Below are 25,241 nucleotides of genomic sequence, written 5' to 3'. Positions count from 1 at the left end.
AGATTAAAAAAAAAACTGTACTATGGTAAGAGAGTTAAAGTAATCTCAACCCCAGATTTCCTGACCCATTTATAAGACATAATGATGGCCAGCATTTACCTAGCACCACACATGGATTATTTTACTCCTTCCTCAGAACTCCCCTATGAGGTAGGTGCTTTCTTATCGTCCCCATTTTACAGATGAGAGATCTTTAGTCATGAGAAAATGGAGGCATTGGGTGGCTGAGTTTTGTGAAATAGCGGCAGTAGGGTCTAAGACTAGGGCTATCTGACTCCAAGCCACACAGTTAACCTTGATGCCATCCCGACTCTTCATTAAAGTCCCATATTGAGCTGAAGTCAGAAGTAGAAATAACTCAGATTGCCAGACTGTTTAAAACTGATCATGCAGCTGTGCCTTGGCAAGAAAGAGAAAGGGGGACGGGCAGCTAAAATTAGGAGCCCCCACTAAGAGTACCAGGTGCCCATTACATGATCTTTATGGCCTAGAGCCTTCTCAAGTAACTGAGAATCTGACTTATAAAAATCTTAACCAACATCTGAATAGAGGCCTAAAATTAGTCAAAGTGTTAAGATTATAGAGAAATACCACGTAAAAGTTGGTATTTGGCTATTAATAGAACATAAAACAATTCCTTTAATAGCTACTAAGTACCTACCATTCTCTGGCCATAATATAAGGTACAAAGGTGAATTAGACACTGAGTCCTTCCCCTCAAAGACTTCAGTCTGAAGGGTGAAGGAGAGACTGGAGTGTATGCAAATAAAGTAGAAAATGGGACAAAGCAAAATAAGTGCTATAATGCAGCTACAAAGTTCGGAAGAAGTGTAGAAAAGAAAAGCTCTATGAATTTCGATTGATAATTTCAGGAAAATTTCTATTTACCCATCTTGTTTTAAAAGTCTTGGAAGTAAAAACTTTTTGGTAAAGCTGTCAGTTTCTGAACTTAGCTGCTTGAAGAATGCAGAAAACGACTCACTGGTAATTTTGAGTCTTTGTCTAGAAGTGATGTGGAAAGCTAACTTTTTGTCCTTGTCAGATGAATTTTGGAGGCTGCGAAAAACTGGTGACGACATACCTTTAGCAGATTTTGCAGTCACTGGGAATAACATCAATCCTTGTCTCACGATAGCGTTCCCTTGCCTACCCGAGCTAACTCCAACCTCACTGTCCTTCCCAGGGACTACTTTCCCGGAGTAGCAGTATTAAGAGATTGACAGCCTCTCCCACAGCCCCCGCAATCATAACGCAGAAAGCTTCCAAAGGTGCAGCGCTAGCATACTCTTTCAAAAGGAGGGAGCTCCAAAGCTCGCAATGGTTGGGAGAATCAAAAGTTGAAAGGCTGAGTGCAGAGATGAGGCCACAGGTCCAGAGCCTCTTGACAAGGTCCTCTGGGGGATCTCCTCTATTCCAATTAACCAGCTGAGCTAAATTTGGACTGGTTGTTCATCAGAAATCAAGAGAACAAAGCTTTGTCCACCTGAGCCCACGCTCTGAAGGGACCATTGGCCACAATCACTTTAAGTAATGAAATGAGGCTTCCAGGGTTGCTGATGACATAGAATGAGGGAGTCCTGGTCAGGGGTACAATGCTGTGCAAGAGGACAGAAAATGACCCTTTAGACTTTCCTGAGCCTTTGTGACAAAATGCCTGTTTGGGTCTTAAATATTTTAAAGGAAAACATTTTTAAACCATTTTTATGAAGAAAAACATAGTTAAGACGAGGTTTTCATGAAAAGGGAGAAAACAATGAGCCACATTTCACAAACCGTACGTGAAAAATGATTGTTAAAAACCAGCTGCAGGATGAGATAGGTGCTGTGTTGTACCCTCCAGTGCTGGGTTGCTTTTCGGGACAGGAAAGGCAGTCATTTAAGGCAAAGATATGTGGATTTGGATAGGGGAAGAGAACAGACAGTCTCAGCGAGGTAAATGGCAATGAAGCAAAGAGCAGGAAATCATATGGTCTTTTCAAAGGGCATGGAATTAAAACTGTCTGGGATTGGGAAGGGAGTTGGTGGAAAAGAGGATGGGACCTTGAAAGCCTGGCTAAGGAATTTGGAATCTCTCCAGAGGTTTCTGAGTAAGGGAAAAACAAAGTCAACACAACATTTGGGGAAAATCAGTCTGGCAGCAGTTTGTAGCCTGGGCAAGAGTGGGTAGAAGCAGGAAGATACAGCATAACCAGCACCTGTCAAGGGGCAGCTCCATGTCGGACGTTGTACAAGCACTGGGCTACAGTCATGACCTAAGCCTGTCAGTGTTTTGCACAACAGTCCCCTGAACACAATTGTGGGCTGCCTGAACTCGGACACTAAGCATGTTATACCTACTCGGTCTAATACTTGGGGACCAGGTCCACAATATTTTCTTCTCAGCTTGCTTTGCGGAACTGAGTAATCTGAAAGATTTCTGTAATCTGAAAAATGGGTTTCTGTTGAATTATTTTTTTGAAGTGGGCCGCAGAGTGGTAGGACAGTTGGCCTTCAAGCGCTCTTTAGGCAGCTTCTCACATCAACGCTGCCATGCAGGGGGTAATTTGGCTTGTCATCTCCCAAGAATTCTGGGTATATCAAATTTTAGTGTTTTTCTTTGTTCAGTTTTTAATTTTTACTGCATTTTAAACCTCCTATTTTCCTTTGGCCCTCTCCTGTGGCTGTATGCCTAGCATTATTATTCAGAATATTCATTTTGAGAATTCCAGCTTTGTTATACAGACAGTAAAATACAAACAAGCTTAAAGCTTAACTGTTTATCAGAGTAGGAAACTTTTTACTATACATACTCCATCGGCCAGTGTCACTTTAAAAGGTTTTAACACCTATTAAAATCACATTAACTTTGAAATGCCAGTTCTGATGGAGAAAAGCCACTCCAGGATCAGATATTATCAGCATCTAAATGAGCCAAGCAGTACTGCAAGGAATTACAGATGACATTATTTTCTACAAGACAAAATCAGAAGGCCTCAGGCAAACCCCATGGGTTCTTATAAAATCAGATTTAACATTATTTATGACTATTCTTTGTTTTCTGTCATTCACATAATTGGAAAAGTGAAATAGAGGCAACAGATCAGACCAGGGGTTTTAGATAACAAAGAGTTTGATTGGCCATATTGAATGACTGCTTTAAACAATGCGGACAGCTGCTCCCAAGCAGTCGTGGTCAATTGCATTACATTATAATAGAGGCCCAACCTCAGTCCATAGTGAGGGTGGTCAGATCCACACAACAGGAAAAGAAAAATCAATAAAGCGAATCTCAGACTAACATACTAAAAGCTACAATTTCTCAGCATAAAATAACTAAACAGTGCAGCCCCGAAGAGGTACATGCCAAACATACAGCCTTCAAAACCAGGAAACAAAAGGATGTCAGCGTGCTTCAGATCCATTTCCAAAAGTTTTCTGCCCTTGAAATTGTCCAAAAGAACATGCCCTCAGGCTTTTAAGGCAATTCCAAAAGGGAGGTCCTAATATTCCAAGTTTGGCTCGCATTGCTTATGTTGTTGTAGATGTTAACTTATCAGAATGATTCATTTGTGACCATACTATTATCTCATTTTAGAGAATACAGCCAAAGGCAGCCTTAAGGCTCCTTAAACCAGTGTTTTCAAAACCACAGGTTATAAACTGTTTTATAATACAGCAGGAAATATCAGAGTTTATTACATTTAGTTAGAGAAGGAAATGTGTAAGAATTGTCATGAAACTCACTTTCCCCAAATAGGTGGGTTGGATTAATGCCTGTGGGGCTTTTTGTTTTTAAATGGACAGCTGGGAAGGCCTACAACTATGAAAAATTCAACATACAGCATCCAAGGATTGGAGGGTCAGTGAATATAGTTTCTTTGAACGGATAGAAATCCCTTGTCTCTACACCTTACATTCTTTGATTACAATGAGTTAGTTCCTCCTTAGAGAGAAGACGGGGACTCCTCATTGGGAAGTACTTTGTAAATATAAAAGACAACCAGTTCCTTGTTTTCATTATGCTTAATGTAAATGCTGTGAAAAACATCCATAATTGCTATGCAACTCCTTTGTGGAAAAAAATCTGCATGTTCCTAAACTCTGCTACATCTGTTACATGTAAAACATTTCTCCTGATAATTTTGTGTCACTTTGCTCCTGCTCTTTGTAGCAGCTGTGCACTGCTAATGACTTCCCTTATTAGTTAGCTCTAGTACTGTCTTGGATTTGAAGCATACAGTGTAGAAAAATTTGGCATTTCAGCAACTTTGTATTAGGCTAACGGATGATGTTTATATCCATGCCCAAGGTAATGGAAGACAGGTGCTCTGCTACTGCTATTTTTCTAAAGATGGATAATTTCAATAAAATCAGAGTTCACACATGCTTTGTGATGGTCAGAGATAGCTAGATATGATAATTAGCTGGGCTGTGTGTTAGTGTCATTGGAGGACGGAGTCTTTATAGTCGATTTGCAGTCTCATGGTTATAAAATGAGGCTATAAGGCCTATAAGCATATTACAAATCATGGTGGAGATTATAGTTCTTGGCAATTGTTGTTCCTCCTTTCAGACTCAGGTGAATTGTCATCGCCTCTCTAAAGCCTTCCTCTTTTCCTCTATGCTGCCATCACAGTTTTTTCCGGCCTCTTTTTCTATTGATCACATTTGACTGGCTTTATGTTTTTTAATGTTTTTCTCATCCACAGACCTGTGATGTATTCAAAAAGAGATACTATTTTACATCCCAATGCCTAGGTCAAAATCTGGAATAAAGTAGATGATTGATGAATTAGTAAAGAATGAAATCTTTATACCTTCTTCACATTCTTCCTATGCTTGTTATGAATATGTCGATAATTATATCTGACGTTGGGTTTGGGTAGGTAGTGGTGGCTGGGGCTAGGGAGTGAGTAACTACTTTATTCCATTGGACAGATAGAGTGTTCCTTTCTTTCTAAACTGTGTCTAAAGAAAACTGTTTTCTTCACTAGGAAGTCCAGCGCTGTACCGCTGATATGAACATCACTGCAGAACATTCTAATCATCCAGAAAACAAGCACAAAAACAGATACATCAACATTTTAGCATGTGAGTAATAAACTTTAAACTGTCTTCAACTGTGAGGAAATTAAATTTTCATGCTGGATATAAGCTGAAAGCCAAGCAATCAGAAGCAGGATGCCAAGAATGATAGTTGTAAGCTAACCTCTCATTAGCCCATCTTCAGCAGTGTGTCAGAAGTGGGGACATTTTCTTCCCCCAGTCTTGGATTAGGCTATCAGATCTGAGAGCTTAATAAGGTGACTGAGAGAAAAGGTTTTGAGCTTCACTGTTTTCACATAAAATGTAGGAGCCACAGTGTGAGTGTCACTTGGCTATCTTGATACTGGTTTTAACCTGTGAGGGCCAAGTCTTTTTAATACAAGTGGAAATACTGGGAATTAAATTGAGTAAGCTGAATTTTACAGCAGTCTTTTTTTTATTTCAGCATATTACGGGGGTACAAATGTTTAGGTTACATATATTGCCTTTGCCCTAACCGAGTCAGAGATTCAAGCATGTCCATCCCCCAGACGGTGCACACCACACCCATTAGGGGTGAAAACACCCATCCTCTCCTTCCCCTCCCACCTGCCCAGCACCCGATGAATGTTATTACTATATGTGCACTTAAGTGTTGATCGGTTAGTACAAATTTGATGGTGAGTACATGTGTGCTTATTTTTCCATTCTTGTGATACTTCACTCAGAAGAATGGTCTCCGGTTCCATCCAGATTAATATAAGAGGTATTAGTTCACCATTTTTTTAATGGCCGAGTAATACTCCATGGTATACATATACCACATTTTATTAATCTGCTCATGTATTGATGGGCATGTGGGTTGTTTCCACATCTTTGCCATTGTGAATTGTGCTGCTGTGAACATTCTAGTGCAGATGTCTTTTTTATACAATGTCTTTTTTTCCTTTGGGTAGATGCCCAGTACTAGGATTGCTGGATCACATGGTAGCTCTCCTTATAGCTCTTGGAGGTATCTCCATATTACTTTCCATAGAGGTTGCACTAGTTTGCAGTCCCACCAGCAGTGCATGAGTGTTCCTATCTCTCCACATCCACATCAACATTTATTGTTTGGGGACTTTTTGATAAAGGCCATTCTCACTGGAGAAAGTGGTATCTCATTGTGGTATTTGTATTTCCCTGATGATTAGAGATATTGAACATTTTTTCTTATGTTTGTTGGCCATTACTCTATCTTCTTTTGAAAAGTTTCTGTTCATGTCCTTTGCCCACTTTTTGATGGGATTGTTTGATTTTTTTCTTGCTGATTTTCCTGAGGTCTACATAGATTCTAGTTATGAGCCCTTTATCAGATGTGTAGCATGTGAATATTTTGTCCCATTCTGTAGGTTATCTGTTTGCTCTCGTGATAGTTTCTTTGGCTGTGCAGACGCTTTTTAATTTGATCAGGTCCCATTTATTTATTTTTGTTGTTGCTGTGATTGCCTTTGGGGTCTTCTTCATAAATTCTTTGCCTAGGCCAATATCTGTAAGAGGTTTTCCAACATTTTCTTCCAGAATTCTTGCAGTTTCATGCCTTAGGTTTAAGTCTGTTATCCACCATGAGTTGATTTTTGTGAGAGGTGAAAGGTGCAGATCCTGTTTCAGTCTTCTACTTGTGGCTATCCAGTTTTCTCAGCACCATTTATTGAATAAGGATTCTTTTCCCTGGTGTATGTTTTTCTACTTTGTCAAAGATTAGATGGCTATCTGAGGATGGTTTGATATATGAGGATGGTTCTCAGTTCTGTTCCATTCGTCTATGTGTCTGTTCTTGTGCCAGTACCATGCTGTTTTTGTTACTATAGCCTTGTAGTATAGCTTGAAGTCTGGTAAACAGATGCCTCCCCATTTGTTTTTTTGGCTTAAGGTTGCTTTTGCTATACGGGGTCTTCTCTGGTTCCATACAAAGCGTAGAATTATGTTTTCTAGATCTGTGAAAAATGATGTTGGTATTGTGATAGGAATCGCATTGAATGTGTAGATCACTTTGGGGAGCACAGACATTTTAACACTGTTGATTCTGCCGACCCACGAACATGGTATGCTTTTCCACATGTTTACGTCCTCTGCTCTTTCCTCTATAGCAGTCTTTTCTAAGACTAAGTAATTGGTCTCTACCTTAAGTGATGAGCCTCTAGGCCTTCTGGCCCATGTGCTTAGCCCTGTCCAACATATTTCCAGGGTCAGGAGTATCCTGGAGGTTAGGGACTCAAACAAATAGGCATTCTTCATACAGAGCCTCAAGGAATACTCTAGGAGCACAAGCTACTTTTTTGGCTAGATGGCCACATTTCATGGACATGTGGGGCTTGAGTCACTGGCAGATAATAGCTATATGTTCTGATATTAAGGGCCAGGGCACAGATACTATAATTAATATACCTTATGATAAGGACCACATAAGACAGAATTTTATATAATAGTATATTTACATTGGATCACCTATAATTTGAACAGTACTATATAGTTTTTTTTAATAAAACTTTAGTAGTATATAATCCACATACCTTATAAAATTTATCCATTTAAAGTGTACAATTCAGCAGGTTTCAGTATATTCAGAATTGTACAGTCATCACCACAATCTAATCTTGGAACATTTTTACCACTCCAAAAGAAAACCTATACCATTAGCTGGCCCTCCCAATTCTTCCTTCTCCCCAGCCCTAAGAAACTGTTTATCAACTTTCTCTGTGGATTTGCATATTCTGGACATTTCATATAAATGGAATAATATAGTATGTGGCCTTTTCTGTCTGGCTTCCTTCATTTAGCATGTTTTCAGGATTCATCTGTGTTGTACCATGTATCAGCACTTCATTCCTTTTTAGGGATGAATAATACTCTATTGTATGGATATACAATATTTATTCATTCAGCATTTGATGGATATTTGGGTTTCTTCTACTTTTTTGCTATTATGAATAATGCTGCTATGCATCCATGTACAAGGCTTTATATAGACATATATTTTCAAGTCTACCTAGGAGTAGAATTGCTAGATTATATGGTAACTCAGTTTAACAATGAGGAAACTACCAAACTGTTTTCCAAAGCAGATGTTCCATTTTACCACCAACAATATATGAATGATCCTATGTCTCCATATCCTCACCAACACTTGTTATTTTGGTTTTTTGATAATAGCCATCCTAATGGGTGTGATGGAGTATGTCATTATAGTTTTGATTTGCATTTCCTTAATGGTTAGTGATGTTGAACATCTTTTCATGTGTTTATTGGCCATTTGTATATCTTCTTTGGAGAAATGTCTCTTTAGACCCTTTACTCATTTTTTTTTAACTGGATTACTTTTGTCTTTTTAGTGTTGGGTTTTAAGAGTTCTTTATATATTCTGGATACAGATCCCTTGTCAGATATATAGTTTGCAAATACTTTCTTCCATTCTGTGTGTGCCTTTTCACTTTCGTAATGGTGTCCTTTGAAGCACAAATTTTTTTAATTTTGGTGAAATCCAATTTATTTTTTTTCTTTTGTTGCCTGTACTTTTGCTGTCATATCTAAGGAACCATTGCCTAATCTACGATCATGAAGGGTTTATACCTGGTTTTGGAGTTTTATGGTTTTAGCTCTTATATTTAGGTCTTGGATCCATTTTGAGTGAATTTTTATATATAATAAGAGGTAGCAGTCCAACTACATTCTTAAGTATGTGGATATCCAGTTGTCCTAATACCATTTGTTGAATTACCTTAGCATCCTTATTGAAAAGCAGCTGACCATAAGTGTAATGGTTTATTTCTGGACTCTCAATTCTATTCTACTGATCTATATGTCTAGCCTTATGCCAGTACTGCACTGTCTTGATTACTGACTGTGTAGTTTTGTAATAAGTTTAGAAATTGGGAACTGTAATTGTCCTGGCTGTTCTTCCAACAGTGGTTTATATAGTCTGCATTGTACAAGTGTCGTGCTTCTTTTGTTAAATTTATTCCTAAGTATTTTACTCTTTCTGATGCTATTGTAAATAGAATTGTTTACTTAATTTTATTTTTGGGTTGCTCGTTGCTAGTGTATATAAATACAATTGATTTTTGTATATTGATCTTGTATCCTACAACCTTGCTGAACCCATTTATTCTCACAGTTATTTCTTGTGAATTCTTTCAGATTTCTATATATAAGATCATATCATCTAGAAATAGTTTTACTTCTTCCACATAAAGTTTTAAAAGAACTCCCAAGTTATTTTTGAATAGGACTATTTGTGTCACTTATCTAAGAGAATAAAGAGGAGGTACAAAAGAGAACGAGGAAGAAAGAGTCCAACTTTTCTTTTCTCCCATTTGTTGGCCAACTCAGTCAATGCTCACTGTACTGTGACTGTGAGGATTTGTCTATCCATATACCTCCTTTCTAACCAGACAAATCAGGCAGGGATATATTTATACCTATGCTTTACATACATCACTCATATCATTCTCCCCATCATAGCCACCTTTACTTCAAATGACCTTACTGCCTTGGCTAAAATTACGTGGCCAAGGAGGAGAAAGTGAAAGCAACTTCTGTGTGATGTGCCCAAGGGTCACGGTATTTTGCTATAAACCCATCATCTGTGGTTAAATGTTATACATTCAGAAGGTCAGAGAGTCGGGTTTTAGTGTTCTCTTAGCAACTCAGATTCTGGGCACATCATGTGCCTTCATGTACCCCTATATTAAAGCCTTTATAAAGCAAAAAATAGCATAGAAATGTCATGAAAAGAAGTAAAATCAGACTGTGAATGTGCCAGAAACATGGGGATATCACCACGTCACCCTCCCATGTTGCTCTATTAGCCAGTCTATTATCTTTTAGTTAAATAAGAATTTTGCAACTTCGAGAGTATGTGTTATTTATCTGTCTAAGAAATAACAATATGCACTATAATGGCCACTAAGGCATGGCAGATTGGATCCAGATGCCTTAGGAGAAATTTTTCATTGGGGGCCTATTTATATCAGGCAGTCTCTGTTTCATGAAAATCCTAGACTGAGAGTTTGCCAGAACAACAAAAGCAAGTCACAATTCCAAGAAGGTAGAGGGCTTTCAAAAAGTGCTTAGTGTCGTCCAAGGTCAGTCATGTCTAGGTTAATCCACTCATTGGACTTCTTTCTGAACTCACCTTTTATAATAATGACTACAAACAGAAATATTAATTGGCTTTTGCCCATTCTGTTTCTTTTATAGCTAAGGAAAATAAAATTATGACCTCAGCTTCATTTTATTTCTTTTGCCATCCTAAAAACCAGGCTCACTCTGGGCAACTAGAAACACATTATCATGCATCCCCCCAACCTATTGTTCATAAACTGTGGTTAAATGGATCCTAAAATCTGATCATTGACTTCAGATTCCTATAATGAGATTACTCTTAGAAGCTCTGGTTCCCTCAATAACATAGGTTCTATTGAGGTGGCAGGGAATCCAACTGAATTTAGCAATGGAATTTCCTGAAAATAGATATTCTGAACGTGATATAACAGTCACCTTTTTACATTTGTGTTAATGGGGAGGGGATGGGGAGATGTGTAATCAAAGACATTTGAACTGGGTTTCAAAATATAGGACAAGGAAATTTTACAGGATTGCAGTTTCACATAAACTAGTAAGGACCTTAATTTGCATCTTGGGTACTTGCAGGTCACAGCATGAGATAGAAGTGGCCCTATAATTTTGAGATGAGTTCAAATGCTCTTGTCTTTGACTATTTAGTTGTTACTCTGCCAAAAGTTTTCTCAGGGCACTCTGGGAGATGCCACATTACCTGATTGCTTTGTTGTGTGCTTTAGAATGCTGCTAGTTTCTGAATTATACACTTTGTTTCTGCTTTTTTTCCTTATCCTCTATAGATGATCACAGTAGGGTGAAGTTAAGACCTTTACCAGGAAAAGACTCTAAGCACAGCGACTACATTAATGCAAACTATGTTGATGTAAGTCACAAATGTTTTTATAAACCTGTTTCTGGAAATTGAAGACAGCAGCAGAAATTGCTGAATGTATTTTAATACTGTACAGAGATTTCACTAAAAACACAGCCTATTCAATATGGAAGGTACTTGAATTATTAACTGGTTTTCTGTGATACTGCTTTCATCTTACTTTGTGCTGTGTCATCTTTGAAGGGTTACAACAAAGCAAAAGCCTACATTGCCACCCAGGGACCTTTGAAGTCTACATTTGAAGATTTCTGGCGGATGATTTGGGAACAAAACACTGGAATCATTATCATGATTACAAACCTTGTGGAAAAAGGAAGAGTAAGAGCCTCTTGGCTTACTATCTTAATCATGCACCTTCATTCAAAAAATGTTTATAGAGTACCTGCTGTAGGGTAGGAACCTGACACGGTGTAAAGAGTTATGGAAATGAAAAGCATTCTATCTGCTCTTACCTTGCTTATGGTGTGGTGGGAAAGAGAGGGAAGGCGTTATAAGAGTAAATTAAATGTGATAGAGATGAACTAGGTATTAGGGGGATGCTGCACAATCAGTGAATACATCCTCTAGTACAGAGATTTTGTAAAGCAGCTACTATTTGAGGTGAGACTTGAGCAACAATGAGGAGGAGAGTTACAAAGCCTGAAAAGGGAAGAAAAGGGCATTCTCAGTATAGGGAACAGAAAGAACAAAAACCAGGGAAGTTGGAAGAAGCATGGTATACAGTCAAGGAACTGCTAATAGTTCAAACTAGGGGAAGCAAAAATTGCTTAAACAAAAATGATGACTAATGTAGAATTTATTGGATTATGAGCTCACATTAGACGATGCTAACTTAGGCTGGAAAAAAGGCGAAGCCTCAGGTTTCCTGCTCAAAATCACTATTGCTTCACTTTATAGAGTTCCTATTCTGCCTTTGGTGACCCAAATTATAACATGAAGATTCTCACAGTTACAAGAGACCTTCCATAAACCCAGCCCAGCCTCTAAATGATACTTAAACTCCCTTTATAACATATCGTACCCCCACATTTCTTATAGGTCAAACATATAGGTTTCTTTCTTAGGCCTTCTTTAAAATACATCATGTATTAGTTTGAGGCTTCAGTGAGATACGATTGCACCACTGCACTCTAACCTCCGTGACAGAGTGAGACCCTGTCTCTAAAAAAGAGAGATGATCGGCTGAGCGCAGTGGCTCATGCCTGGGAAGCAGAAGGATCACTTGAGCTCAGGAGTTCAAGACGAGCCTGAGCGAGAGTGAGACCCTGTCTCTAAAAAAAACAGAGATGATCATAAATACTAGGTCCCTTTGCACAAACCTATCCCAAGCCATCATTTAACCTCTTCAGAGGTCACATCTGCCTTTAAGCAGTTCAGCTCATGTGTTACAGTCCAGTAAATATCAATCTTACCTGCTATTTTAACATTATTTGAAATTACATTATCTACGGTAGAATTGTGCCATAAATGGCAGTTATAATTTACAACTTTTTTCTTTTTACAGCGAAAATGTGATCAGTATTGGCCAACAGAGAATAGTGAGGAGTATGGAAACATTATTGTCACGCTGAAGAGCACAAAAGTACACGCCTGCTACACTGTTCGTCGTTTTTCAGTCAGAAATACAAAAGTGAAAAAGGTATTGAAAGAATTGGGTAGGCTGCCAGGGCCTCTCTTTATACTTGTATGAAAATTACTGTACAACCAAGGCCAAATCTCATAACCGACTTGGTTTTTAAAAAGTATTTTTAAAACATTTTTTTACAATTCTTTTGATTGACAACGGAGGATGGTGTGAAAGGTATTGGCAAAGCACATAATAGAATTTAACTGGCCTGATTGAGTTCCTTAATCTCTTCATGAACAAGGCTTTTTGGTTTTTTTTTTAAACTGTCCTCTCAGGTTTTGGTAATACTCAGCAAATATGGCAGCATCTGTTTGATTTAGCTTTTTAAGTCCAATTTTCTGACAACTCTAAAGCATTGTTTCCCACTGAGTCCTGTAAGATGCCTGTAAAAATCTGATTCTGCTATTCAACAAGAATAGGAAATGGATGCTATATAATATGTATCTCTTCCCCCTCCCAGTTTAGAAATTTACAGTGAACACAAGTGACCAGAGTGCTGGAGTTAAGAAAACTATATAACCGTGTTTTGTCTAGTATTTTCTAATGTGGCTTAACGTTAAAAACCTCTTTCTATAGAACTACTAATGTCCTAAGAATCACACTTTGTGGAAATACTGCTTTCAAGTTATCTCAGCTTCTCTTTTTCAACACCCACTGTTAGAAGGGTCACAGATCATCACAGCAGTACAGTAGTCTCCCCCTTATCCATGGGGGATACGTTTCAAGACCCCCAATAAATGCCTGAAACCTCAGATAGTACTGAACCCTGTTTGTACTGTTCTTTCCTATACATACATGCCTATGATAAAATTTAATTTATAAATTAGACATAGCAAGAAATTAAAATAGGACAATTATAACAATATACGGTAATAAAAATTATGTGGATATGCTCTAGCTTGCTCTTTCTCAAGACAGAAAATATTGTAATACTATAGCATTTTCAGACTATGGTTGACCACAGGAAAGCAAAACCTAGGATGAGGGGGAACTGCTATATCATGAATTCTAGAAAAATGCTCATTGTTACCCTACGGAAACTTAGGTATGGCAGTTGCTTGTAACAATGGCATCTTAAATCTTTTTTTGGCATCTTGGATATCTTCGAGAATGTGATAATGTTGTAGCCTCCTTGCCCCAGAAGAATTCTTGTTTACTTGTTTTTTTTATGTGCAATTTCAGTCGCTCTGAAGCCCATCTATGATCCAAGGTTAACAGTCCTTTCCATGTTTAGTTATTTCCCAAAGTGGCAGAAATAGTATGAAAATCTGTAGCACTATATCCACTGTTATCTGCGTTCTCTGTAATAGTGCTGTTGGCCGGCTCACGCTAACCAATAACTAGTATGAACCTTACAAAGCCCAACTCATGGAAACCTTTCAGGGATTTAAACGGGGCCTACTTACTCTTGTTTTAGAAACAGCTAAAGTCAGAGGAAGAAGTCATGTAGGAACTGTAAGTGTTTTGCACATTGAAAAGGAAAATAAGTAGAAAAATAAGAGTTAACAGAAGAATTAAAAACTCAAAGCCATCATGAGCTGGCCTTTGTAGCACAGGGCCAGATACCCTACAAGCTTCAGTGTTGATTGGTTAATGACCCTGAGTCATCCAAAAAAATTATAATTTTTAGAGGCATTAGTAATATAAAAATATATCACAGCAAGTGATTTATGTGGGGAAATTTGTCATCCAAAGTAGTTAAAATGTAAAAAGTTCAGTCACTTAAAAGAAGCTACTGTAAAAAAAGTCACTTATGAAAATGACAGATAAATGAGATGTTGCCTCTAACTAGAGACTGAGAATCATTTGAAACTTAGGAAACTGGCTTCTGAAGGTCCGACCTGAACAGTGGAGAAGGAATGATGGCCCACAGGCAGATGGAAGGAAAGCTCTAGGGCTGTCTGGAGTTGGGGCACAAAGTCAGGAAATGGAAGCCTGGTAGGAAAATTGTAAAGTGCTTTGGATAGTTCCAAATCCAAAAAACCGATATTAAATGTTCATTCGTGGTACAATCGTAAACAGTCTCCTCTTCTAAGAAATAGGGATGCTTCATATCCCACTAGGGTAGTGTCTCCATGTAACAGCATGAAAGTTGGCCACAAAGAGAAATAACCTAGCCCAGGAACAGTGATTAAGGTGAATGAGATCAAAGGTCATGTTTCCTAACACCTTATATCATTTTTATCCAGAACGTCCACCCTCAGCTTAAGGACATTTTTTTTCTTTTATCTTTCTCATAGGGTCAGAAGGGAAACCCCAAGGGGCGCCAGAATGAAAGGGTGGTGATCCAGTACCACTACACGCAGTGGCCGGACATGGGAGTTCCTGAGTATGCCCTGCCAGTCCTGACTTTCGTGAGGAGATCCTCGGCCGCGCGGACGCCAGAAATGGGGCCTGTGCTGGTGCACTGCAGGTGGGGGCCGGGGCGCCATGTGGGCAGTGGGCCTGGGCCTCAGTGACTCTGCTGGTGCTTTGTTTGACCTAGAGGCTGAGTTTTCCGCTGATAAGTGGAATGAATAAAACCTGTAACTATATTTCCATAACGTTAAGAAATCATCTGCTGCTTCTTGTAATTAAAAAAAAAATTCTGCTCAACTAGATGAAACTCAAGTTTTTATAAAATCATCTTATTAATAAAATCCCCATTATTTATAGGGAAATTGTACACTGATCCTAATTTAAAAAAAAAAAAATCTGACCGTAAACACTAGCTAAGGTCTAATCTCTCCACACTGGAGATTTAGAGTTTTTGTAAATGGCCTTTCTGAAGAGTTCTTCTAAATAATACTACTTACAGTATGTATGAAAAGATTTTCTTTTTAACTTTTTAGTTTATAAGTACCATATAAAATATTTTTAAAAACATTGGGAAGGCCTTACATAAACCCTGTTTTCTCACAACTGTCTATCTTAAACAACACCAGTTGGCTGTTTAAAAAGTGCTTTTATTGGTTTTCATTCACAGTGACATTCTTGGCTTTACCTTTTTTTTTTTACTTTGGTATTCAGATAGATATGGCTTATTTTGTGCTTTATGTTGCATAGCTGCAAGGCATTTTCTAAGCATTTTGGGGCTGTTCTTATGCTTTCACAAAGCAAGACCTTTGCAGAAATTGGAGCCCATCTTCTGCTTAAAATCCCATGAGAATTTACTTTTTTGCTGATCCATTCAGGAATCACTAAAATAAAGATAAAAATCTATCAAACAACTTAGATATCAACAGAGTTGTCTGAGATAGGGAATCTGCTGGGGAATTCTGCCAAAAGAAGCTTGTTATTCGGTGCTATAGAATTAAGATCACCTGGGTATTTTTTTTTTAGTAACAATTAAGAAATCTGAATAAAAGAGGCCAAATTTTCCAGATGTATCATCTCCTTCTACACTGAGATTATTAACAGAAAACACCTTTGAAATAGGGTGTAGTTAGTACCGCATGTACCAAAAGCAGACTGAGGGAGTTGTACAGAAAAAGGTTTATTAAAAGGATAATGGGTACTCAAAGAATCACAGGGAGAACTGGAGAACCAAACCCACGTCTAAACAGCAAGGAAAAACTCCCTGCAGGATGAGTCAGCAGGTCTGGTCCAGGGGTAGAGATGGCTGCTGCCATGAGAGACACCTCTCAGTCCCTTGTATGACTGAGTTACGTGCCATTGCTCGAGCTGTAGAGGAGACTGAGAAAGCAAGTACCTAACATTTTTCTTCCAGTTCCTATGGTACAAAAGCAGACTTACAAAGTGGGAAATGTCCTACTAAAGTTTTTAGGTGCTATCTTTGTGAATCACCTACATCAAGTATACCAGGTTATCTAAACAATGGGGTTGTTTCTAAATTCATTAGATATTTAGATGATAATTTTTCTAATCCACAGTTAATGATATGGCAAAGCAAAAAGTACTAGTTGAGTGTCTTCATTTCTTACAGCGCTGGTGTGGGCAGGACAGGCACCTACATTGTAATAGACAGCATGCTGCAACAGATAAAAGACAAAAGCACAGTTAACGTCCTGGGATTCCTGAAGCATATCAGGACACAGCGCAACTACCTCGTCCAGACTGAGGTAGGGAATATGCCGGTGCCCTCCTGACATTCCAGCATGTGCTTTAACTGAGAGTTCAATGATACTGAAGACACCGGTTCATTCTCTTAGGGCTTGAAGGAATTTCCAAGTTTGTGTTAGAAAATAGCCTGACCATGATACAATTCTATGGATCACAGTTTTCCATTTCTGTGTGGATCTGTAACATTTGGATTTCTCAAGAACTACACAAGCACTTATGAAGCAAATAAACAGTTGTATCAAGAGCTGTGTTAGATACTATGGGGGAGTTCAACATGTTGTCTGGCCAGAGAAATACATAGGAGAGGATGGATGGTTCAAAAGAACACATTCTCGATTGCTTTCTGCATTGAACCTACTGTTGTAGGTGCAGTATAGAATACAGAGCTAAACTTAACACAGTCTCTGCCCTAAAATAAGTTAGGGTGGATAAGCAAGTGCGTATCGGAGCAAACTGCCTAGCTATAAATGCTTGAAGGGATTCACTAGGAGGTCCCTGTTAGGGGCAGAGTTAACCTAAGGTAGACATCATGAGTGGTTGGCTACACCTTCACGCCTCCTCGGTGACTACCATATGTTATACCTTGTAGGAGCAGTACATTTTCATCCATGATGCCTTGTTGGAAGCCATTCTTGGAAAGGAGACTGAAGTATCTTCAAATCAGCTGCATAGCTACGTTAACAGTATCCTCATACCAGGAGTAGGAGGAAAGACAAGACTGGAAAAACAATTCAAGGTAGTGCTTTCAATGAATTTCTTTGGTATAAAGCAAGGAATTTTAAAAATGCCTTGAGTTTAGGGGTCATGTTCTTTGAGTTAATTATATAGACTGAAATGGATTAGTATTTGTACTGTTTGTTCCCCTTAAATGTAATGCAAAGGAAAATCAAGTTTGGACCTATATATGAATCATTGAGATTTAAGTAGATAACAGTGCTGTATTTTCTTCTGAGAAATTTATGACTTCATCAGAACATAAATATCAGCCCCTATTGCTTCTCGGCCTTTTGGCTAAGATCAAGTGTAGTATCTGTTCTTATCAGTTTAGCATCAGTCTCTGGCCACAATGACATGACTCAGTCATTCCAGTCCAAAAAATATTCTCTATATTTCTTTCTATCTTACCTCTATTAGGAACAGTTACTTGTAGACATATTGTCCTAAAAATATGCCTATTTGAAAAACTATTCCAGATAATTTAGAAATTTAAAAAGAGTTACTAAACAATACTAGAGAAAAGTTAACTTTTCCTAAATGGTTGTTCTTTTTCCTTGATGGGGCATGAATAAGGTTAGAGGCAGTTAAGGTTTATATGGAATTGACTGAAGTGAAGGTTCAAAAGAGAGACTAAAAGGACTATTAAAGCAATTAAGATCAGAAAAGCTCAGTCATCTGATAATCAGAATTTATTGTAACTTTCCAATGTTACCTGTCTCTCCACTTACAAAGTACTTTGCTATTTATTATTCTCTTAGTCTTTTAAATTCTGTTTCTTTGCACATTATTCTATACGTAAGTAATTTCTCACTTTGTGTCAAGATGGAAAGAATGAAATGAATCTGTGCAGTTTCAATTTTCATGGTAAAACTTTCCATAGATTCTGAAACCTTCATTTGAATCTCAGCTCTAGAAATGAGACTGCCGAGCAAATTATAACAGGTGTTATGAAATAAAAAATAGATTAATTTCACTGAGTTCAGTCATAACAATAATTTTAAATTTCTTGCTCTCCTTTTAACATCCTAACTACAATGAAACCATGAGGTAAGTAATAGTAAGGCCTTGGAGGCTGAGGTGGAAGGATTGTTTGAGGCCAAGAGTTTGAGACCAGCCTAGGCAAGAGTAAGATCCCGTCTCTACAAAAAAACAGAAAAATTAGCTGGTAGCCTGCACCTATAGTCCCAGCTACTAGAGAGACTAAGGCAGTATCATTTTAAATGTTTAAAATAAGTTCTTACAAAATGTTGAGTACCAACATTTCTTAAATTCTGCCTTTGATTTCCATTTCTGCAATATTTGTTTATACACATTTTTTAAAAATTCATTGAAGAAACCTCCATTCAGTTGGAAACCAGGTAATTGGTTTTTTTTTAACAGGTACTAACCATTTCAGAACTAAAAAAATAAGAATCAGAACCTTGAAAATGAAAATTACATCTGGGGCCCATGACAGTATTGCTAAAGCCCTTGGAGAAGGAGACTGTTCCCACAGACTCCATTAAGATGGACCCCTTTCCCCCGCCCCTGCACGCATGCTCCAAAAAAAATAGGATTAACAAAATGGCTCAACCAAGCTACATAAACAGGAAGAATAATCAAACTACTGGGCCGATTATTTATAACAACCTTAGGACAATGCCAGTTCAGTTCAACAGAAATGTACTGAGAACTTACTGAGTTCTCTTTATTTTCAAGAAACATGATTAGTTTTTTGAGACAACATCTTGCTGTATCACCCTGGCTAGAGTGCAGTGGCATCATCATAGCTCACTGCAACCTCAAATTCCTGGGCTCAAGGGATCCTCCTGCCTCAGTTTCCAAGTAGCTGGTACTACAGGTGCATGCTACCACATCCAGCTAATTTTTCTATTTTTTGTAGATTGCCCAGGCTGGTCCCAAACTCTTGGCCTCAAGCAATCCTCCCACCTTGGCCTCCCAAAATGCTAGGATTATAGGCATAAATCACCATGACCTGCCCCACCCATGATTAGTTCTTAATAGCATTAAGCAATCTTTTCTAGTGTAAACTCACTTGAGTATTATGTGCCAGTGAGGAATTACTGAAATAAAATTCACAACAGCAGTGACATCATGTAACAGAAAAATCCACATAATTCAGTAAATATCCGTTGCACACATAGTACCTGTCTGCAAGAAGCCTAGAGCCTGACCGTAGAAATAATAATACAAGGCTACAAACAAGGTCCCTGAGAAAAGCACCACTAGAGAAGCATAAAAGTGTTCTTTGGGGCACAAAAGTGTTTTTGTCCATCAGTAATCTGATCATTGGGATTTTTGCCAAAGCCTCAAGCAAATGCTATCAATTATACCTTTGAATGAAGACTAAAAATGTTGCTTTTCTTTCAGCTGGTCACACAATGTAATGCAAAATATGTGGAATGCTTTAGTGCTCAGAAAGAGTGTAACAAAGAGAAGAACAGAAACTCTTCAGTGGTGCCATGTAAGATCTTGAAATCAGTATTTTGAAAACTGAATTTTATGTATTATGTAAAGAGGCAGCTACTACCAAAGGGAGAATGTTATGCTCAGTGCAACTAAGGCAGTTTGATGAAACTGGGAGAGGTAGCTGTCAGTCAGAGCCAGCAAGTTGCTGCATCTATCTGACGTGAAGACCAGCTTCAGTTTACCTCGAAATGCAAGAATTAGGTTACTTCTACAATATCTTAACTTAAAATACAATAATAAAGCTGTTATCACTGTGGCATTAACACTTTTAAAACTTAGAGTCTTAGATTAACATGTAAAACCAGAACTACATCCTTAAATTATCATGCCTCTTGAGATTAAGGCATTGTTGATTGGTGGTGACCTTTGATTCAATAACTTAGGACACTGTGTGCATGCTGAAGACACAGGCTTGTGTCTCCATTGGAGACCTTTATCTCTACTAAAAAAAGCCACTGTTTTCTAAGCCCGTCATGGGCAGAAAGATAGGGAGAAAAGGTTGGAAAAACAGCACAGTACAATATGTTGGTATAATTGTAGGAATATCAAACTAGGGTCAAAAGTTATCTGAAACCCTCTGTCATGTCTGTACAAAGTATTCTCTTAGTGATCTGCTGTGAATACCTCTCCCACAGTAAAATTTTACCTATAATGCCTGTGTCCTTCTGGATGTGTGTGGCAAAATTTCATTTTACATTCTGCTTTAGCTGATAACACATTAGCTTATTTTAAAATATAGATAAGCCTTAAAAAGGAAAGCCAAGGGAATATGTTATTCATCAAGTAAATCTCAAAGAGCTGTTGGTTCTGTGTATAATAAGGCAAATGTGGTGTTTTTGTTTTTTCCATATGATAGCTGAGCGTGCTCGAGTGGGTCTTGCACCATTGCCTGGAATGAAAGGAACAGATTACATTAATGCTTCTTATATCATGGTGAGAGTCAACAGTTAATTATAAATAAAGTCAATTAAACTGAAAAGTGTTAAAGAACAGATACCACCTATGTGACTGATTTCATTCTTGAAATACTTCTCAATGTGTATAGAGATTTCTTGTATCTTGAAACTTTTAACAAAACATACCTAATCAGTGGGGATACAAAAATGCTTAAATTAAGCAAAATGCTTCTTAAAGAATTAATTTAATTGTTAATTTCACCCATCTAGTTTTGAATAAATGTTGACATTACTGTAAAGCAAAAACAGCAGGGGTAACTAGAAGTGAAGTGCATGTGGAGAGAAAATTGTCTGCACAGTGTTAGCAGAAGTAGATCTAAAAATTAGCCAAACGTACTGAATGCCTTTCTCAATTATTTTAGTGCAGTCAACAGAATGCTGTCTTATTTCATGAATATATTTTACTACTACAAAGTTAGAATGAAACACTTATACTCACTGATTTTCATCTTCTCAATTGAAGGGCTATTATAGGAGCAATGAATTTATTATAACCCAGCATCCTCTGCCACATACTACGAAAGATTTCTGGCGAATGATATGGGATCATAACGCACAGATCATTGTCATGCTGCCAGACAACCAGAGCTTGGTAAGTAAAGCACATCTGCTATATATTAATGAGCCCATGAGGCTACAAGCATAAATTACTTTGATACCTTGCCATAGGGCTATAGCAACCGTATATGCTAGGGAGGAAATTTAGACTTCTCGTCTTGAAGTCTATAGAGATTCCTTTCATACTGTCACAATACCATCCCTGTCAATTCCAGTATTTGATTCTCTGATGCTGTTGAGAGCACCCTTCAATTGTACCATACATGGCAGTATGCTAAGAGGTTTTCAAAAAGATCCTTTTACTATTTATTAACCCCATTATTAGGACTTTACACCAACCTCTTACGTGCTGTGTGTCACTTTGCAGCTTACATGTATGTGAGTAAACAAAGTTACACGTATGTAACCCTGTGTACACATATTAGCTCATCTAATCCTCTCAATAATTTTATGAACTAGGTACTATTACTATCTCATTCATTAGCTAAGAAAACTGAGGAAACTAACCTGCCCAAGAACACATACACATAATTGGAAGCCAAAATTTCATCTGAGTCATCTGCCTCCACAGCCCATGCTTTTAATCACTTTACTATAATATATACTCTACCCATATCATAGAAATGTTTTCCAGCAAAAAAAAAAGAAAAAGGGGAGAAAAATTTTTCAGGAGTGTTTTCTTTCCCATGCCATAGGCATGTCAGGTCCATTACAGGGAAGGGATAAAAGGAAAGGCTATTTTGTTCCAACTTAAAGATCTTCTTAAGACTTTGACTAAACTACTGCTACTTCTTTCCCTTGCCTTGGTCCTTCTCTATTTAAGTCTCTATATAGAGGGCTGAGCAAGTTGAAGAACTTAAATGTTTCTGCTTAGATCTTATGCGAACTTAAGTTTCAGAATTAGCTGAGTCTTCAAAGGTTATGTGGACATGTGAGCCCACAAGGTAAAAACAAAAACCAATGACGATCTGCCTCCATGTGTATCAGATTAATGAGTTTTTTAATCACGAAAGAAAAGCGTGTGATTGAACCCCTAGTCTTGGTGACATGCATTTGACTGTGTGCCCAGTCAGTAGGAACTTCTTCACTTTGTCGCATTTTGCTCCAGCTTCAGGGTACCGAGACTGCTTCTGTATGATGGAATGGCAACAAAGTTGAGAATCTTAAACTGAAAGCTGGAGTGTAAATTTTCAAATTAGCTGGCAACAGGGGTCTATTCTGCTTGGCATGTGGAAATTGGAGGCATTTAAGGTTGTTAAAAACATTCATTTGTTGGATGAGTCAGTAGTTTGTTAGTGCCACTTAACAGAGGGCAATTCACCATAAAGCATCTACCCAAGGGCTCATTTGTATGGGGGGGAAACTGGACCAAATAAGTGGATACACACTTTGCAGACTAAGGACACAAGAACCACCCTGGAACAAGTCTCCCTGAGGCCTGAGGAGGCTAGGCTAGAATCATGCAGTGTCTGCTCTGTCAGCTCAACATTGCACCATTACACAGTTTTTCCCTGAAGATGTTATCTCTGGATTCTTTTTGTTTGTTGTATTATTAGTTATTACTCTACAAGACCATAATTCTGTGAATAGCCCAAAAGTCACTGGTTCTTAACTCAGAAAGCACTGTTGGAGGTGCCCAGACATCTTTGACCTGTAAATATATGTGTAAGCAAAATAGCCTTGAAACCACAGTGCCTGCCGAATTAAGAAGTAGCATTTATTTTTCTTACTCTTTCAAGATTAACAGATACTAAACTAGGAAATAATTGTTTAAGTTTTTTTCTGCCTTTTCTTCCATCATCATTAAAATCTCTTTGGTAACCTTTAGGCTAATTAGATAATTTACTATTCATATCATCATAATGTTTCCTCTAGGTAAGTAGTTTTATTATTCCCACTTTTCAGATATGGAAATTAAGGCTCTAAGATATGAATTAATTTATCCTGGATACATCCTATGCTTAATCTGTGCATACTGGTTAAATTTAGATATTCTGTCCATCCTTACCTTATGTCTTTAATATCTGTTTCCTTGGACAAAACGTATTAAAACCCCCGACAGTTACAGACTTCTTTTGTATAGACTAAACCCAATTGCTAATCTGTTTCCCCTTATGCTGAGCTTTAAAAATAAAAATGTACTTGGCAATAAGCTATATTGAAACTTGAAAGGGTGATAAGTCTTATTGGACTGTTGGCTCATTTCTAATGCAACAATGTAAGATTAAACAAAGCTTTCTTTGTTTTGAACATTCTTCCGAATTATTTCTGACTTCAATGATAGTAGCTAGGCATTTTCAGGAAAATGCCCATAGAATTCTATAGGCTGTGGTTTGCCATTTGAGCTGATTAGGAAATTGGGGGTGGGGGGTGGGTAATATCATCATAATCATATTTCTCACAGTCTCCGACCTATGCCAACAATTAACTTTTTCTTAGGCATCCATAGTTTTCGGGGATGGAATTCAAGTACCAAGCCTGAATATCTATTTTTAATCTTAAAATGTATGAACATTTAAAGCTTGCCTAATTCAAGGATAAAGACTTTCTGTTATTCCCTCCTGAAATCTAACATTGACAGATTAACTCTTCCTTTCGAAGAGTGCCTTCTACTTAAAGCCAACACATTTATTTATGTGCAACTTCTTTCCAAAAAAGGTTCTATTCTTTACAAGTTATTAGCAAGTGTGATTTATGGACCCCCCCTGGGGGGTTTCCTTGTCCTCACCTGTAAAGACAGATGATAAAAACCTCTTATCTAGGGGTTAATATCCAAAATTTATTAAGAACTCATGCAAATTAAAACCACTATGAGATATACCACCTCACACCCATCAGGATGGTGCTTAATAGAAAGTCAAAAGATACCAAATGTTGGCGAGGGCATGAAGAAAAGGGAATTCTTATACACTATTGGTGGTAATGTAGACTGGTACAACCTTTATGGAAAATAAAAAGAAACTAAAAATAGAACTACCATATGATCCAGCAATCCTTGCTCTGGGCATATATCCAAAGGAAGTGAAATCACCACCTCATAAAGATACCTGTTCTCCGATGTTCATTGCAAGCTTATTTATAGTAGCTAAAGTATGGAGATAAACTAAGTATCCATCAATGAATAAAGAAACTGTAGCGCATATAATGGAGTATTATTCAGCCCTAAAAAAAGAACAAGATCTTGCCATTTGCCACAATGTGGATGAGCTTAGAGGACATTATGTTAAATGAAATAAGCCAGACCCAGAAAGAAAAATATTGCATGAACTCACATACACGTAGAATCTTTTTTTAAAAAATACAGAATAAAACAGTTGGTTACTGAGGCAGGGGTTGGATAGGGAGGAAATGGGAAGATGGATGCCAGATGACATAAAATAACAGATACGTAGGATGAACAAGTCTAGAGATCTCATGTGCAACATGAGGACTATAGGTAATAAAATTGCACTGTATTTGGGATTCATGGTAAATGAGATTTTAGCTGCTCATGCCAAAAAAAAAAAATATGAATAACTCTGTGAAATGACAAACATGTTAATTTGCTTCACTATAGTAACCTTTTTACTATCTATATGTCTCCCATATATGATGTTAAATGTGCACAATAAACATTTTTCAAAGTATATTGTAAGTGTTAAATAAGATGTTTATGAAAGTCCTTTGCAAAATGCTGCTCCATTGTTAGGAAATAACAATTAGCATGTCTTGGTTGCTTAAACAATTGTGAAATAATAATTTAAAATTAATTGACCTAGATTCTGTCTGCTTTTTTACTATGTCAGTTATATTACAGAACATTTACTTAACTGGGGGGTAATATATCCCCTCTAAAGGGAGTATTCTGGGTTGCTAC

The 25,241-nt window shown here is 37.7% G+C and overlaps 1 protein-coding gene and 1 pseudogene across 2 annotated transcripts in view; both read left to right on the top strand.

The window, feature by feature from the left end:
* Window positions 1-25,241, top strand: part of PTPRG (protein tyrosine phosphatase receptor type G) — a 667,952-nt gene that overhangs the window by 625,850 nt on the left and 16,861 nt on the right. For both annotated transcript variants that reach the window (XM_045530961.1, XM_045530962.1), the window contains 10 exons: window positions 4,974-5,070; window positions 10,905-10,987; window positions 11,180-11,314; window positions 12,501-12,635; window positions 14,864-15,036; window positions 16,549-16,684; window positions 17,275-17,421; window positions 19,773-19,866; window positions 20,728-20,804; window positions 21,291-21,419. In XM_045530961.1, the coding sequence (XP_045386917.1) occupies window positions 4,974-5,070; window positions 10,905-10,987; window positions 11,180-11,314; window positions 12,501-12,635; window positions 14,864-15,036; window positions 16,549-16,684; window positions 17,275-17,421; window positions 19,773-19,866; window positions 20,728-20,804; window positions 21,291-21,419 (1,206 nt within the window). The remainder of the gene's footprint in view (window positions 1-4,973; window positions 5,071-10,904; window positions 10,988-11,179; window positions 11,315-12,500; window positions 12,636-14,863; window positions 15,037-16,548; window positions 16,685-17,274; window positions 17,422-19,772; window positions 19,867-20,727; window positions 20,805-21,290; window positions 21,420-25,241) is intronic.
* Window positions 17,677-17,815, top strand: LOC123623721 (annotated as a pseudogene).

Source organism: Lemur catta, chromosome 18, assembly GCF_020740605.2.
Source record: "Lemur catta isolate mLemCat1 chromosome 18, mLemCat1.pri, whole genome shotgun sequence".
Taxonomy (NCBI): Eukaryota; Metazoa; Chordata; class Mammalia; order Primates; family Lemuridae; genus Lemur; species Lemur catta.
The sequence above is the reverse complement of the archived record's forward strand: the minus strand, read 5'-3'. Positions and strand labels throughout refer to the sequence as shown.